Source organism: Adiantum capillus-veneris, chromosome 1 (genome assembly GCF_014529385.1).
Source record: "Adiantum capillus-veneris isolate H3 chromosome 1, ASM1452938v2, whole genome shotgun sequence".
Classification (NCBI taxonomy): domain Eukaryota; kingdom Viridiplantae; phylum Streptophyta; class Polypodiopsida; order Polypodiales; family Pteridaceae; genus Adiantum; species Adiantum capillus-veneris.
The window spans coordinates 155,416,566-155,430,211 of record NC_140931.1 but is presented as its reverse complement, the minus strand read 5'-3'; the positions used below and the strand labels follow the sequence as shown (position 1 = coordinate 155,430,211).

Genomic DNA, 13,646 nt, shown 5'->3' with positions numbered 1-13,646 from the left:
TAGACTAAGAGATTGTGATGGCGATGGATATTCATCAGGAGCAAAAGGTACTATTATTGATCCTTTCAAAGTTTGTAGGTGTAGTGAGTTGGTATCTCAATACTGAACCACCTTGTACGTATGTATCCTTTAAGTACCAAGTTTGCAATTCTCACTCAATTTGGCATCTAGTAGCACATAAAACATATGCAAACACTTCACAACATTTACTATGATTACAAGTTGACTATGTCCAAATATATGACATAAAATTTATTAACTATTTGCAAACTCCATATTGTAGGGCTCCATGAATGGAGTGTTCATCTCTAAAAAAATTGAGTAGATGATAGCTTTTAGACGTGCTCTTATGTCCACCGAATCTCGGTGCATCATATATGAGTCAAAAAATGTTCTAACATCCATTCCTTCAACCAGATTGTCTATAGGTGGGAGCTTTTTAATATCTACTATTGGATGCACTTCCTTCTGCATTTGGGCCTTTCATTTTAGAACCCATATGCGAGCTTCCTCGTGATCTTTGTCATGACTTTTTGCTTCCTCATTTTTTGCTCCTTTTCCACATGAATCTTATCCAATATCTCATTTGTTAGTGGCAAATATACTACATAGATAGCCTCCACATAGTGTGAGTGTATGTGAGGGAGGGAGTAAAGAGCTCACTTCAAATTTCATTCCATCTCTTTCGTCAGAGAACTGCCATGTATTGTCCAAGTATTTGTGGGTGTTTGGGGGGGGGGGGGGGGGGGGTGTTGTAGCGACAAAAATCTCTTTTGAAAAACGTTTAGGGGTTCAGGTGCTTTACCTGCACAATTTGTAGCGCTTCCAAACGGCATGACAACAAAATACTTTGGGTATTTTTATATAAAAAGAAACTCTCTTTATAAATATAAAAACCATCGTTAGAATACTATTCCATACGAGGCATTAGTCTTATCTAATGCCAGGGATAGGTAGGCACATACTGAAAAACAAAAGTTGTATTTATCCAAGTAGGGGTTTCCACAAGTGGGTACTTGCAACTCTGAGCCCTGGAGAAGAGTGGTTGTTCTGAACTTTTTTCAATACTTGTCCCTGGTAAGAATACCATTCCAAGAAACGTTGATAAAGAGAGGTATTTAGATGCTAGTAATTTCCCGTATTTAACTCACCGGCTAAAAGTCCATAACAATGTATGGTAATGGGAGAAAATATTTTGTAAGAGAACTGTGTGTGTGTGTGTGTGTGTGTGTGTGTGTGTGCGTGTGGGAGAGAGAGAGAGAGAGAGAGAGAGAGAGAGAGAGAGAGAGAGAGAGAGAGAGCTACATGTGCACATGTGTAGCGGCTTTGTGTGTGCCTTTTGCCCTCAACAAATTGTCTGTGTGTGTGAGAGAGAGATAGAGAAGGGCGGGGGGGGGGGGGGGGGGGGGGGGGGGGGGGGGGTCCACTTCTAGGTACATGGCATGCAAAAATTGCTTTGTCTGTCAAGCTATATATCATGACTCTTTTGTATATCACCTTAAATCATATATTTCTCAGTATACAATTTGAATGGAAAAAGGTCATAATAGTAAACTTGGTAGGGAAGACTCACAAATATATGCATTTATCACGCATTGTTGCACTCACAAATATTTGGATTAGAGGAGTTCAATGCTTCGTAGCTTTGTTCTGAAAAAGTTGAAGGCATGGAAGGGTGTTGGTATCTTTTGATCACATCTCCAAGCCAGTTCTGTATGTAAGTAACATTGATGCCTAGTGGTTGATCCTTATAGTGACTAAAACAAGCACTTGCTTCACTTGGGTTAGGGCAGGGTGGAGTGGATGGGTCCCTCCAATAACCTTCATGTTGCAAATTTACCCAGTTAGCAAGGTTTCTGTAAATATATTGTCCATGTCCAGCCATCTCCAACCAACCAAAAGGGAACATTTCTAGAACTCTTCCCTCCGGGGGCATAAAAATGATGTTGGCTAGTTGTGCTCCATGTGCACTTACTAATATATTTGTACGGCTCATAGCTTCCACCTACAAAACAACAACAATACATGGAAAGTAAGGAGACATTTCATTATAACAAGATTTTTATTGCCTTGTCACCTTGAGCGTGTAACGCCAATTTTTGCAATAGAGGAAGGGGAGGTATGGCTCTTGGCATGCGTTGATTTGAGAGGCATCAATAGTCTGTACACAACGCCAGGCCTTCTATAGTACAAAATGCTACTCTCACTAATAAAACATTGCTCCATGGTAAAGAAAACTAGATGCAAAAATTTTCGACAGTAAGGTCATCTACAGTATCAACCACACATGAGGCATTTTGGCTTCCCCAGAGGGCAAGGCCATAGTTTTCTTAGCCTTATCTAAAACTCCAATTTTCAATGCTGTTTTAAGTGAGATTACAATTAATAGAGAAATAACATGTCATTCTTCTCCATCTAACCTTGGCAGATGAAATCATTTTGATCACTTGTCCCTTCAATAAAGACTCAGGTTGAATACAAAGTTCCTTAACAATTTAAGTTATATATTCTATATTTTGGATATTAAATTGTAAAAAGTAACAGATGGGATGCGGCAAAGCTTAACTTCGTCCACTGAGCAAGCATCATGATCCTATCACTTGCTTATTTTCAAAAGGCAAGCCAATATTTATTAATGTTAGCAATTTGATGCAAGCATGGACTTTGAACAAACACAATTTGTTGCTGCCATGTGGTGACGAAACTATATTGGGTTTGTAGCATTGATTTGGTACTAGCCCACTTGACACATCAATCCAATGTTTTCTTTTAAAATTTAAAATTAAGACACCTACAACTTGAAATTACAGCTCACACACGACTCTGTGAGGTGGAGCATCCCAACCGGATAATGTAAGCCAACCTATCACGTAGACTTGGGGAACAACCCCTAAGGGCTACATGTCACTCAAAATGTCATGGGGGTTTGAACCCAAGACCTTGGAAACAAGAGGCTCTTGCTCTATCAATTGAGCTACCACTCCTTGACTACATCAATCCAATGTTGTTCTACCGGTTCATCTCTTATGTATTTGACACATCAATCCAATGTTGGTCTATTGGTTCATCTCTTATGTATTTGACACATCAATCCAATGTTGGTCTATTGGTTTGAAAGACCAATGTTTTTCTCTTTGTAAGCATTTTCAAGATGTGAGTTTTTTATTATAATAAAAAATTGGTCTAAGAATTAACTTATGAAGCTTTAGTTCTTGCTATAATAAAGTTTTTCCCTATACATAAACCTTGGAATCTATAAAAAATCTCATGATGATGAGAGGTTATATTCAATTTATGAAAATTTTGTCAAAACAACACTAAATTTTTGTGACTTTTTTATCTGAAAACTTATCACCATAATGTAATGATATTAATTTTGAAAAAAATTAAAATTTGGGTATGTTCTTCACCTCATAATTGACCTAAGACATGAACATGACCTATTAATCTTGTTTCTAGCTTCACAAAATAATTATGACAAGCTGTTGAAAATATAGGACACTTTAATGTCTCAAGACACATGAGTGTCCAATCACAAGAATAGTGTTAAAGCTTAAAGGTGACTTTTCTTTTTGCTCAGGTCCATCCTAATTTGGCAAGTCCTAAATTAGCACATAGGATGTAGTGTGGGTCAACTTCATAAAACCTCCAAGGTTTGTGCAAAGGTCTTGCACGCGAGCTAATTAATTAAAGAACAAATTGAAGGTTTTTAATAAGTGAACGAGAAAAGCTAAAGTTTAAGGCTAGATCAGCTCTTCCTTATTTAGAAAGTTGACTCTAATCCGTGTTTTCTAAGCCCATCTAGACCACGTGTCCAAAGTAGCACCAACTTGCTTTATGTAAAGTTAGCGAGTGTGCGTGTGTGCGTGTGTGTGTGTCTGTGTGTGTACACTTGCCAATAGGAGTCCAAGAGAGGGGGGGGGGGGGGGGGGGGGGGGGTTTAGTTTTTCATGCTTAGCAAGAGTGGAAAAATGTATGAGCTTGCATGAGTTGTACTTTGAGTGTTCACTTCTCATTGGTCAAGGTGTACGCATTCCATTTAACACTAGAATGGTAACATGACACTTTTATGTCCTTGGACACTTTTGTGTCCTGTTAAGTGGCCATTTTGCTTGAATTATTTGAAGAGTATGAAAATGAATTGCTAGGTGCTATATATCCACAAAGTTGCCTTATGAGCTGAAAAAAACTTAGCTTTTTTTTTGAAGTATCGATCTCACCATTAACCTTACTCTTGCACAACATTTTTGAACCTAAACTGTGTGAAAAAACGGGTCGTGTTTTTGGCTTTTTTTCAATTTTTGGCAACTATACCACTCTAAACTTCATGTTTGTGAGGTTTAGATGGCTAGAGGTTAGGCCTTCATAGTTCTCAATATTTTTTTATGCTTGTAGGGAAAGCTAAGTGTTAAAATTGAAAGTTATGACCAACTTACAAGAATTGCATAATCCTGTTTTTTGGCCAAAATTAGCACTTTTATGACTTTTTTGGTGGCTTTCTTGATATCCAAATTCAATTTTGATTGTGTAAGTGTAATGTATAACATACAGCTAATCTTCCTTGAGTTTTGGGGGACCTAATATGCTATATAGCATAGTATATGATGATGGTTGAGTTTTTTGATTGCTGAAGAATACGCTACATTTTAGAGTAGCAAGTATAACTTTCTCAATATTGCTAGTTTCTTAGGCCAATTGTGTGTATTTTGTAGGTAGTAACCATATCTAATCATAGACTACAAACTTGGCTAGATATTGAGTAGTTTCTATGGGTTTTTAGAGGTCATAATGCTAAACCCAGTTTTTTCATGTTTGCTGTATTTAGCACTTTATCATTGCCCCCAAGGTTGCACTTAGTAAGAGATCCATTATCCTTTTGACATGCTCCATGGCTCCTTTTGAATCCAAAGGCCTAAAGGGAACTAAGAAAACATTTATATAGTATCTTTATTGAGCGTGACTATAGAAACTTTGATGATAGGTCCGCAGAATGGCAAAAATGCAACTTTTTGTACCTTTTTTTTTTGCCCAAAAAAAACATAGTGAGGTAAAAGCAACCATATGTTTTGATCACCAACCCATTGGAGTTAACGGGGCATTTTATCTCACGTCCTACAAAAATCCCCACTCTTATTTATATGCAATCAACCGTAAGAAATTGTTGTTTTGGGCAAAATGCACCGGTCCATCAACTTTGGAGGCTTGTAGTGACCAAGGGATGAGAAAACTTACAAGTTTTTCATTTTTTCCATATGTAGTAGTTCTTGAACTATAAGCTCATGAAAGGATTTTTCAAAATGAGTGGATCTACTATGGTTTTGGAAATTTTTCCCAAAACCCTGAAAGGACACTTTTATGTCCTGTTAAGTTACCACTCTAGTGTTAAAGACTAGTTGCAAGTTTTGCATGGGATGAAAGCAAGGGCTTGTTGGAATTTTTGCTCCTCCCTTGTCCCTCATTCACACACTCTCAAGTGCTAAGAGTGTCCATTGAAACTCTCTCTCTCTCTCTCTCTCTCTCTCTCTCTCTCTCTCTCTCTCTCTCTCTCATGGGAGCTCTAGAGATAGACTTTATGCTCAAGGGCTTCGCTTATGGATACAAGGTTAAGTGTGTAAGATCTCTGACCCCGAGCTAAAGAGCACCCCTGTACTACAAAATAATCATATTGCAAAAAGTTACTATTTTTGGTAGTTTTTCTAAATCTGTCGATACCAAGATGTTTAGAATGTTATAGAGCTTTCAAAAATGAATAAAAACAATTTTTGTGAAAATTTTCCTAAAATAGTAAGTTTTTGGGCACCCAATCCGTTTGGTTTTGACCGGCTTGACAAACTGCACCCGTACCCAAAATTTTAAAAAAATGCATTTTCGGACACCGGGGGCTGCTAAATATGGCAAGTACTCGGGATGATGCACCTTAGTTCCATCTTAGCACAACAAGTTTCGGAATTAAAATCCAAGCTGTAACGACCGTCTAAGGTTAAAAATAATATTTTTTTTCTAAGGCTAGCAGAGGCACCGACACTCGGGGGCTGGTGTGTGCACAGGCTCTAGGCCATTGGAGGCTTGCTTTCGCAGCTAGAGGGTGCCCCCACTCATCTAGGAGCTCGTGGGAGACTTACCAAGCATGAGAGAGAGTGTGAGAGGCAGTTGGAAAATCTAACTTGACACTTTGCAAGCCATGCACCCAAGCTGCCTATGCAAGACCAAGTGCTCACTCAGATGCATTTAGCAGCAGATTTCGATATGCATGAGAATAAGCACTATATAAGGACCTGCTCACACACACACACATATACACAATACACACACACACACACACACCCTCACACACACACACATTGGACGAGGTGCTGTCGACATACACAATCTCTAAAAGCAGATTAAGAGGAGGAGGTGTTGTCAATCTCTCGTCAATTATGCTTCATCGGATCAGCATTTCTGGCCTAATTATCTCGATTTACGGTAATCCAAAGTCAATTTTATTTTTTCATCTCGGTTTCTCTATGAATTCCTTATCTCCTACTAATTCTATGCAAAATCTAGCTACTCTATCTAGTAGTAAACTCTCTAAATCACATATGTGATTAATCTATTTCACCATCTTAATCCAATTAGTTAATTATGCATCAAATCAACTTCCTTAATCATCAAGTAATCCATGATTAATAATAGTGAATTGCCAGCTAATTAGTTCAATGCATGAATGATGAAAATAAGTTAATCTCTAGCAAAGTAGCGAATTGAACAGCTTAAATCGGTCATTGTGTTAGGAATGAATTTAATTAACAAGGATTAAACTCTAATTACAAGAGATTAATGTGTAAATTAGAGAAATTAATCACCCTCTTAAATTATTTTCATTATAGAAAAGGAAATTCTTTTGCATGTACACAAGATAATTATGTACTTTTGTTCATCTTAGAGAAGCAATTAGTATAGCAAATTCATCATTCAATTACTCTAATTAAGCAAGTAATCACAAGAAACTGAATTTTCCAATTGCGGAGCTAAACATCTAATTTTAAGGCCAATTCTCATAAGATCATGTGAAGATGTTGTGAATGTAATTAAAACTTAGATCAACTAGTGTTAATCTAAATTTTTCCCAAGATAGATTATGATAGAGGAGTAATTATCATACCCCTGAAATGATTCCGTTTCTTCCGTATAAGAAGAAATGCTTGTTAAAGTTAATCATGTTGTTATCTGACCAACTGCGGATTGTCATGGTATACCGTACTCTAGTCTCTTTTCTGAAATCATCTTCTTAAGTAGTGAGTAAAAATGGCCCCAAAGAGGACCCGTTTTGGTGGATCTCACGTCCATGAGGCCGGGACGAGCAACACCAACGGAAAGGGGAAGGCTCCCATGGTCGAGCAAGTACAAGTCGTCTCACGAAGCAATGAGGAGGAAATTATCGAGGTAGACCTAAATTTAATTCAAGTACAGTTTAATAACATTGCATTTCGATAAGATAGGAAAATATCATTACCCCAAAAAAATGTTGATAATCCAACGGAGACCACGGCATTTTAATTAGTGTATTTAAATTCAAGTAGGAAAGAATGATTTTGGAATAAACTGTCTGAAGTAGGAAAGACTGTTTGCTAGCAAAAATTAACTCGGCCAATTCATTTTTAATTCCAATGTTGATTTAGTCCTGATCCCCCTCTTGATCATAGGGGACAGCTCGCGAGGTTCTCGCAGTAGCTAGGATTACCTAGCTTAGGGCTTTGATCCACGTCTTGCGTTCTTTGCGGTGGATACCCACGACTTGCGTTCTTTGCGGTGGGATGTCCATGTTGTGCTTTTTATGCGGTGGACAAATCTAGTTGTATGAGCAACTAGGTGACAACGGGTGGAGTTAACACTCACTGGGGGATTTTGTGCCTCCAGGACATTGGAAGTTTAAATGAAATGAGTTATTGAGTGAATTTTTACTAGAAAGATTGTTTTGGTGCCGCTTTGAAAAACTGTTTGAAGGGTTGTCTTAACACAACCTGTGAATCGGAATCAATCAATGAATATAAATGTTGAACAACAAATGTGTTAGTAATTAGGACACACAAGACAAAGTGTGAGTATGGGGGTGGAAAGTGGGGGCTTGGCTCGGGTTACCAATGCCTATGCGAAGGGTGGTCCCGATTGGTCGGGAACTCTCTGTCCCCATAGTAGGGTAAATGACGCTAGAATTGCTCATTGCACCAAAAGCAGTGAAGTCCCAAGTGTACGTGCCTCTAAAATCAATGGGGAAAAAGGCATTCGAGACTTCTCTCCTTGTGGAAGGTGAGTCTTAGGACCGATAATTGGTTAGACACGCTTTTCCCTGTGGGGTGGAACTAGATCTCGTTGCTAGTAGGCTCGACTCAATTCACTTGGTGATGAGAGCTCGTCCGCTAGTTGATCCCTTAAACCACTTTGTTTGCTTCTGCTATAGATCTAGTGGCCACCAGGTTTACCATCAGAACCGTCGTTTGAGATGACGCGGTGGGGACCTCACAAAGTGAAAGATCTTCTTGTTCTTCAAAATCTTCTACTACTTTACTATGCTAAGCTATGCTAAGAGCTTGCCCATGGACTAAGCGTATACTAAGTAAAAATTCTCTTGTTTGAAAAATACTTCTTCCACTCTCATCTGCCTCTTACCCTGTAGTTCTTTCTCCTCATAGGGGTGTTTAGGGCTTGGGAAGGAGGATTACACCATGGAATCTTGAAGAACACCATATTCTTGGTTTGAGGAAAGCTTTGTAAGAGGACAAGTTGTGTTCTAATCAAAGCTCTCTTTGAGAGAGAATTAATATGCAAAGACCTTTTGGAGGGGGGACCACCTCCAAGAAAATCCGATGCTCTTCAAGTTGTCAATCTTAATTGTGGTAATCTCTTTAAATTGTGAGCATCATTTTAGTGTCCTAATGTGTGAATGTGTAAAGAAATCGGCCCATCACAACCTCTAGTCTCCTCTAAAGAATTCTCTTAAGGAAAACTCTCTCCTTTCATAAGTTAAAATTTTGTTGAATCTAAAGTAATTATTAAATTCTCTGACATTGGTATGAGAGTTGAGGTTTCTCTTTTCTTGCCTAAAAAGGAGCAGTCTTTGAGTAATCTATGAAAGGTTAAAGTTGTTCATTGCGATAGGGTAGTTGGGATTGGAATTTATTATCTCAGTTGGCATGCCTATTTATAGGTTATGGAGGACACCATTGGGAGCTATGTTCTTAATAATAAAGTCTTTTGGAACTTGCCTATGGATTAACCATTATTGAGCTATTAGCCGCTCGATAGGAATCACTGTCCACTTAGCACTATTAAACCCACTTCACTACTCTTTGCAATTAGCAATATTCCAAATCACGGGTGTAACTACTTGAGTGCTAAATTTCAAGGGATAAGAGGAGAAGTAGCCAAAGTTTTGGAAGTGCCAAGAAAAGAGCTAGCATACACATACATGGACAGTTAATCATGGCACAACATAATCAAGAGAGTGTTATTAATATTAACAACTTAAATCTGGATCATGGTATAACATTTGATGATGGTTGGAGAGTTGTCAACTATCTTGTTAACAAGTTACAAGAAGCAATAGAAAACCCTATTGTACAAGTGGAGGTTCAAAGTCAAATTCAAGCCCTTCAAGTTCCCCCAAGTGCCCAAGAAGAGAGAATTCCTATGAAGCCTCCTAGTGAGACCTCCAAAAGAGAAATTTCTTTGGGTAATGAAAAGGAGTACCGGAAGGACCTCCGACGCAAATTTTTTTGGAATAAGAAGTGTGTCCAAAACTTTCAAGGGAGAGGTATGAAAGCGATACCCCTCCTACCTTTGAAAGTGATGTTGTCCCAAGAAGATGGCAAACATGGTGATCACCTAGTCCTACCAAAAAGTTGAGGACGTCATTAAGCACTCCCATGCATCCAAATATGAAGAAGGGACAGAGAAATCTTAGCAAGAGGAAGCAAAGAAAGCGGCCACCATCCTTGCCTTTTTCTTCCTTTTCCTCTTTGAAAGACAATCCGTCTCAAATTTGGGTGCCCAAAAACTCATCTACAAACACTTAAGGAATTTTCACATCTAACAACTCAGAAAAAAAATCTTTCAGAAGAGAATCTAGCACTAGATGGGTTTGGAAACCAAAAGAGCATTTATCTTCTCCACAATTTGCAAAGCCGACTAATCAGTGGAAAGTTAAATCTCAAAAAACTCCACCACAATAGTTCATCAATCGAAAATTGAAATACCAATGGAGAGTTAAGTCTCAGCAACCGTCACCATTGTTACTGAGAGCTCAGGAAATCGGTGTGCCAAAGCATCCAGACGATACACTCGCACATAAATTGCTATTTAGAAGACATCAACAAGATACCTCGACCACGAAAACCCTTGAGTTAACTACTCAAGACCCAACTCTTGCATCGCATACTCATTTAAATTGCATTGACCTTCGAAGCATGGTAGAGCCAACCACCTTTGGAGCAATTGATAAAGCGTTGGCTTTTATCCAATAATTTGACATGGTTTTCAGAGATGAAGATTTCTAAAAATATTCAAAGCTCCAAAATGTTTCGATTCATTTCCAAAACTCAACCCATCAATGGTAGACAAGCCTACGTGCTCAAGTGAAGCTTCAAAGACATGGAAATCTCTGAGGATTACTATTATGAAGCAATTCCTTGCAAGGTGATGCCAAAGACAAAGCCCTCATGGAATGACGAAGCTTGAAAACGGCCCCATACGAGTGTATTCAAAAGTATGTGGATAAGTTTTGGAAGTTACACCTCAAAGCCATTGTCTATAAGAAAAAATACTTTGCATTAAAAAAGCAACAATTTTGTGTTGGCCTATCTAAAGAGATGAGTAAGTATGTCGACTCGCAAAGACTTAAAAGTATTTTTGTAGTCATACATCACACAATGGTCCTCAAGGATTCATTCCAACAAGGGATCATTGAGAGTAAGAAGGGCTCCAAGCTGATGGAAGCTAAGGAAGCAAATGAGCCAAAGGGGAAGAACAATGCAGTCCAAAATTCTCCTAAGGCTAACAACAAGAATAAAGGAAAGGCAAAGGAAAAAGGCTACAAAGGTAAAAAGAAACTTTTGCCTGATGAGGTTTAGCGTTATCATAAAGATAACAAGTATTTCAAGTGTGGAGAGTGAAGACATGTTTCCCGGGCATGTCCCAAGAGAAGTGAATGTAATGACCCTCCTAGAGCCACCATGGTGAAAGCTCTAAAAGAGGAAGGTCATTGCAAAGGAAAACCACTCTCTTATGCTTGGGGAAAAGTAAGAGAGCATGATGCTTTCATACTGTTTGATCCTGGTTCTACCCACAACTTTAGTTCTATTGAGATAGCTACAAAGCTAGGAATTCATTACTTTGAGATGGGAGGTGTGGTAAAACCATATGGAGCTTTCAAAGGGCATGAAACCTCGGTCACTCCATTGATTGGAAACCTAAGGCTCCATGTGTAAGGTTATGTTGACAAAGAAGATATTTTCATCTCTCCACTCAAGTATGAAGATCTTATCATAGGGGCATCATGGTTGCTCAAGCTTTAGACAAAAGTAATGAAAAACTCTCTTTCTTGTTACATGGTTTTTGTCAAAGAATTTAAGAAAGATGTATGTGTTCCTAGTAAAGTGAAAAATGAAACTAAAGAGGAGTTCTAATACTCTAGTTTCCTAAATGAGTTTCAAGATGTGTTTACGGATGACATTCCTAGGGACCTACCTCCCAAAAGATGCTCATTCCATAAAACTTCTACCTGGTAGTTCACCTCCTAATAAGCCTCCTTATCGAGTCTCGTCGGCTCAAAAAGAGGAGATTATGAGGCAAGTGAACAAGCTTGTGTAAAAAGAAATGGTCAAGCCTCGTTCATCTCCATTTTTTTCACTAGTTCTTCTAGTACAAAAGAAAGATGGTACATATAGAATGTGTATGAACTATCGGGCACTTAATTGGATAACCATAAAGAATAGATTTCTTGTTCCCGCGAGAGAAGATCAATTTGATAAGTTACAAGGGTCTACCCACTTTGGTAGAATAGATCTCAAAAGTGCTTATCATAAGGATTGCACCTCAAGATATTTGTAAGGCTACCTTCAATACAACTTTTGGCCTAGATGAATTCTTAGTACTTCCTTTTCGACTATATGAATCCTTAGTACTTTCTTTTCTCCCATATGAATTCTTAGTACTTCCTTTTAGACTTACCAATGTGCTGGATACCTTCAATCAAATACAAAAGAGACTCTTTTCATCTTATCAAAGTCTCACAAGAGTGTTCTTCGACGACATTATTATCTAAACAAAATCTAAGAAACATAAGCAACATCTTTAGGTAATATTTCAAGCTTTGAGAGATAATAAGTTTTACATTAATGAAAAGAAAAGTGACTTTTTCTTCAAAGTGATTCAATATCTAGGTCGTATTATCTCCCAAGCAAGGATTTGAATTGACCCTGAAAAGTTTCGGGTAATAAAAGGATGGCATATACCAACAAATCTACATGAATTGAGAAGCTTTATAGGAATGTGTGCATACTATAGACGCTTCATAGAAAAATTCTCATTCATAGTAGGGCCATTGTCTAATTCGACTAAAAAGAACGTTAAATTTGTATAGATTGCAAAAAAGAATGAATATTTTAAAAATCTTAAAGCAAAGATTACCTCTCAACCACTATTAATATTGTCAAAGTCGTTGATGTGAAAGTGTGGAGACCAAGGAGAGTGAGCATGAGACACACACACACACACACACACACACAGAGGAATCAATCTTGGCAATGAATAATTGAATGTGTATACAATGGAGGCAAGGGGTTTCTTATACAGCAACCTTAGTAAACTGCCCTACCCAAACTTTGACAAATAAGTAAAATAAATATCTAAAACCCAAAATAAATAATGATACCACATTGGGTAGTTCACTTGAGATGATAAAACTCTAACACCCTCTCTATAGCTCATAGTGGACATCAATAGTATTAATGATTATTACTGAAACCATCCAATTTTCATTAACTAATTGAATTCCTATTGTAATCTTCCAAGGAATCTCTACTTCAAGGAATTGCTCTTCAAGAAACTGCAGTATAGGAACTTGAAACTTTGATTCCTTAAACTTTGTACCTTAGAAGAATTCCATCTTGAGCAACAGTTGCCTTTTTAGAAAATTGAACTTAGACCACACTACGTCCAAGAATCCCCATTCTCGTGAACTGTGAACACATAATGTCGACCGTCTAATTTCACAACCCATGATCACTAGCATCAATACCCAGTACCTAGCATAATCATTTTCACTATAGGAACTCATTTTCCCAAACTACGTGTGAATCACCTCTTAGCAAGAATTTTATTAAAAGTGACTTTTAGCTTACCCTTGTTGGAATGTAGGTAGAGAAAATGACTAAAGGACCTATAAAATAAATCCTTTGGTCAATGGTAGAAGGCAGAGGAGTAGTGAAGGAGCCTCTCAAGAACCAAGTAGTACAAAGCGTTTTTCCCATGAGCATCAATGTTTTTAGCCACAACATCACTTTGATTCCCTATGCTTCCCACCATAGTACCTAGTAGATCAGCCTTACCCTCATTGTGATCACCCTTTCCATTGCAACCAAGACAACATTTTTAACTTTCAACCCTCA

The 13,646-nt window shown here is 38.0% G+C and overlaps 1 protein-coding gene across 1 annotated transcript in view; it reads right to left on the bottom strand.

Moving 5' to 3' along the window:
- Positions 1–1,455: 1,455 nt before the first annotated feature.
- Positions 1,456–13,646, bottom strand: part of LOC147465850 (uncharacterized) — a 62,724-nt gene continuing 50,533 nt past the window's right edge. The window contains exon 2 of the mRNA XM_086522414.1: positions 1,456–2,005. Within this exon, the coding sequence (XP_086378540.1) occupies positions 1,589–2,005 (417 nt within the window). The 3' untranslated portion in view covers positions 1,456–1,588. The remainder of the gene's footprint in view (positions 2,006–13,646) is intronic.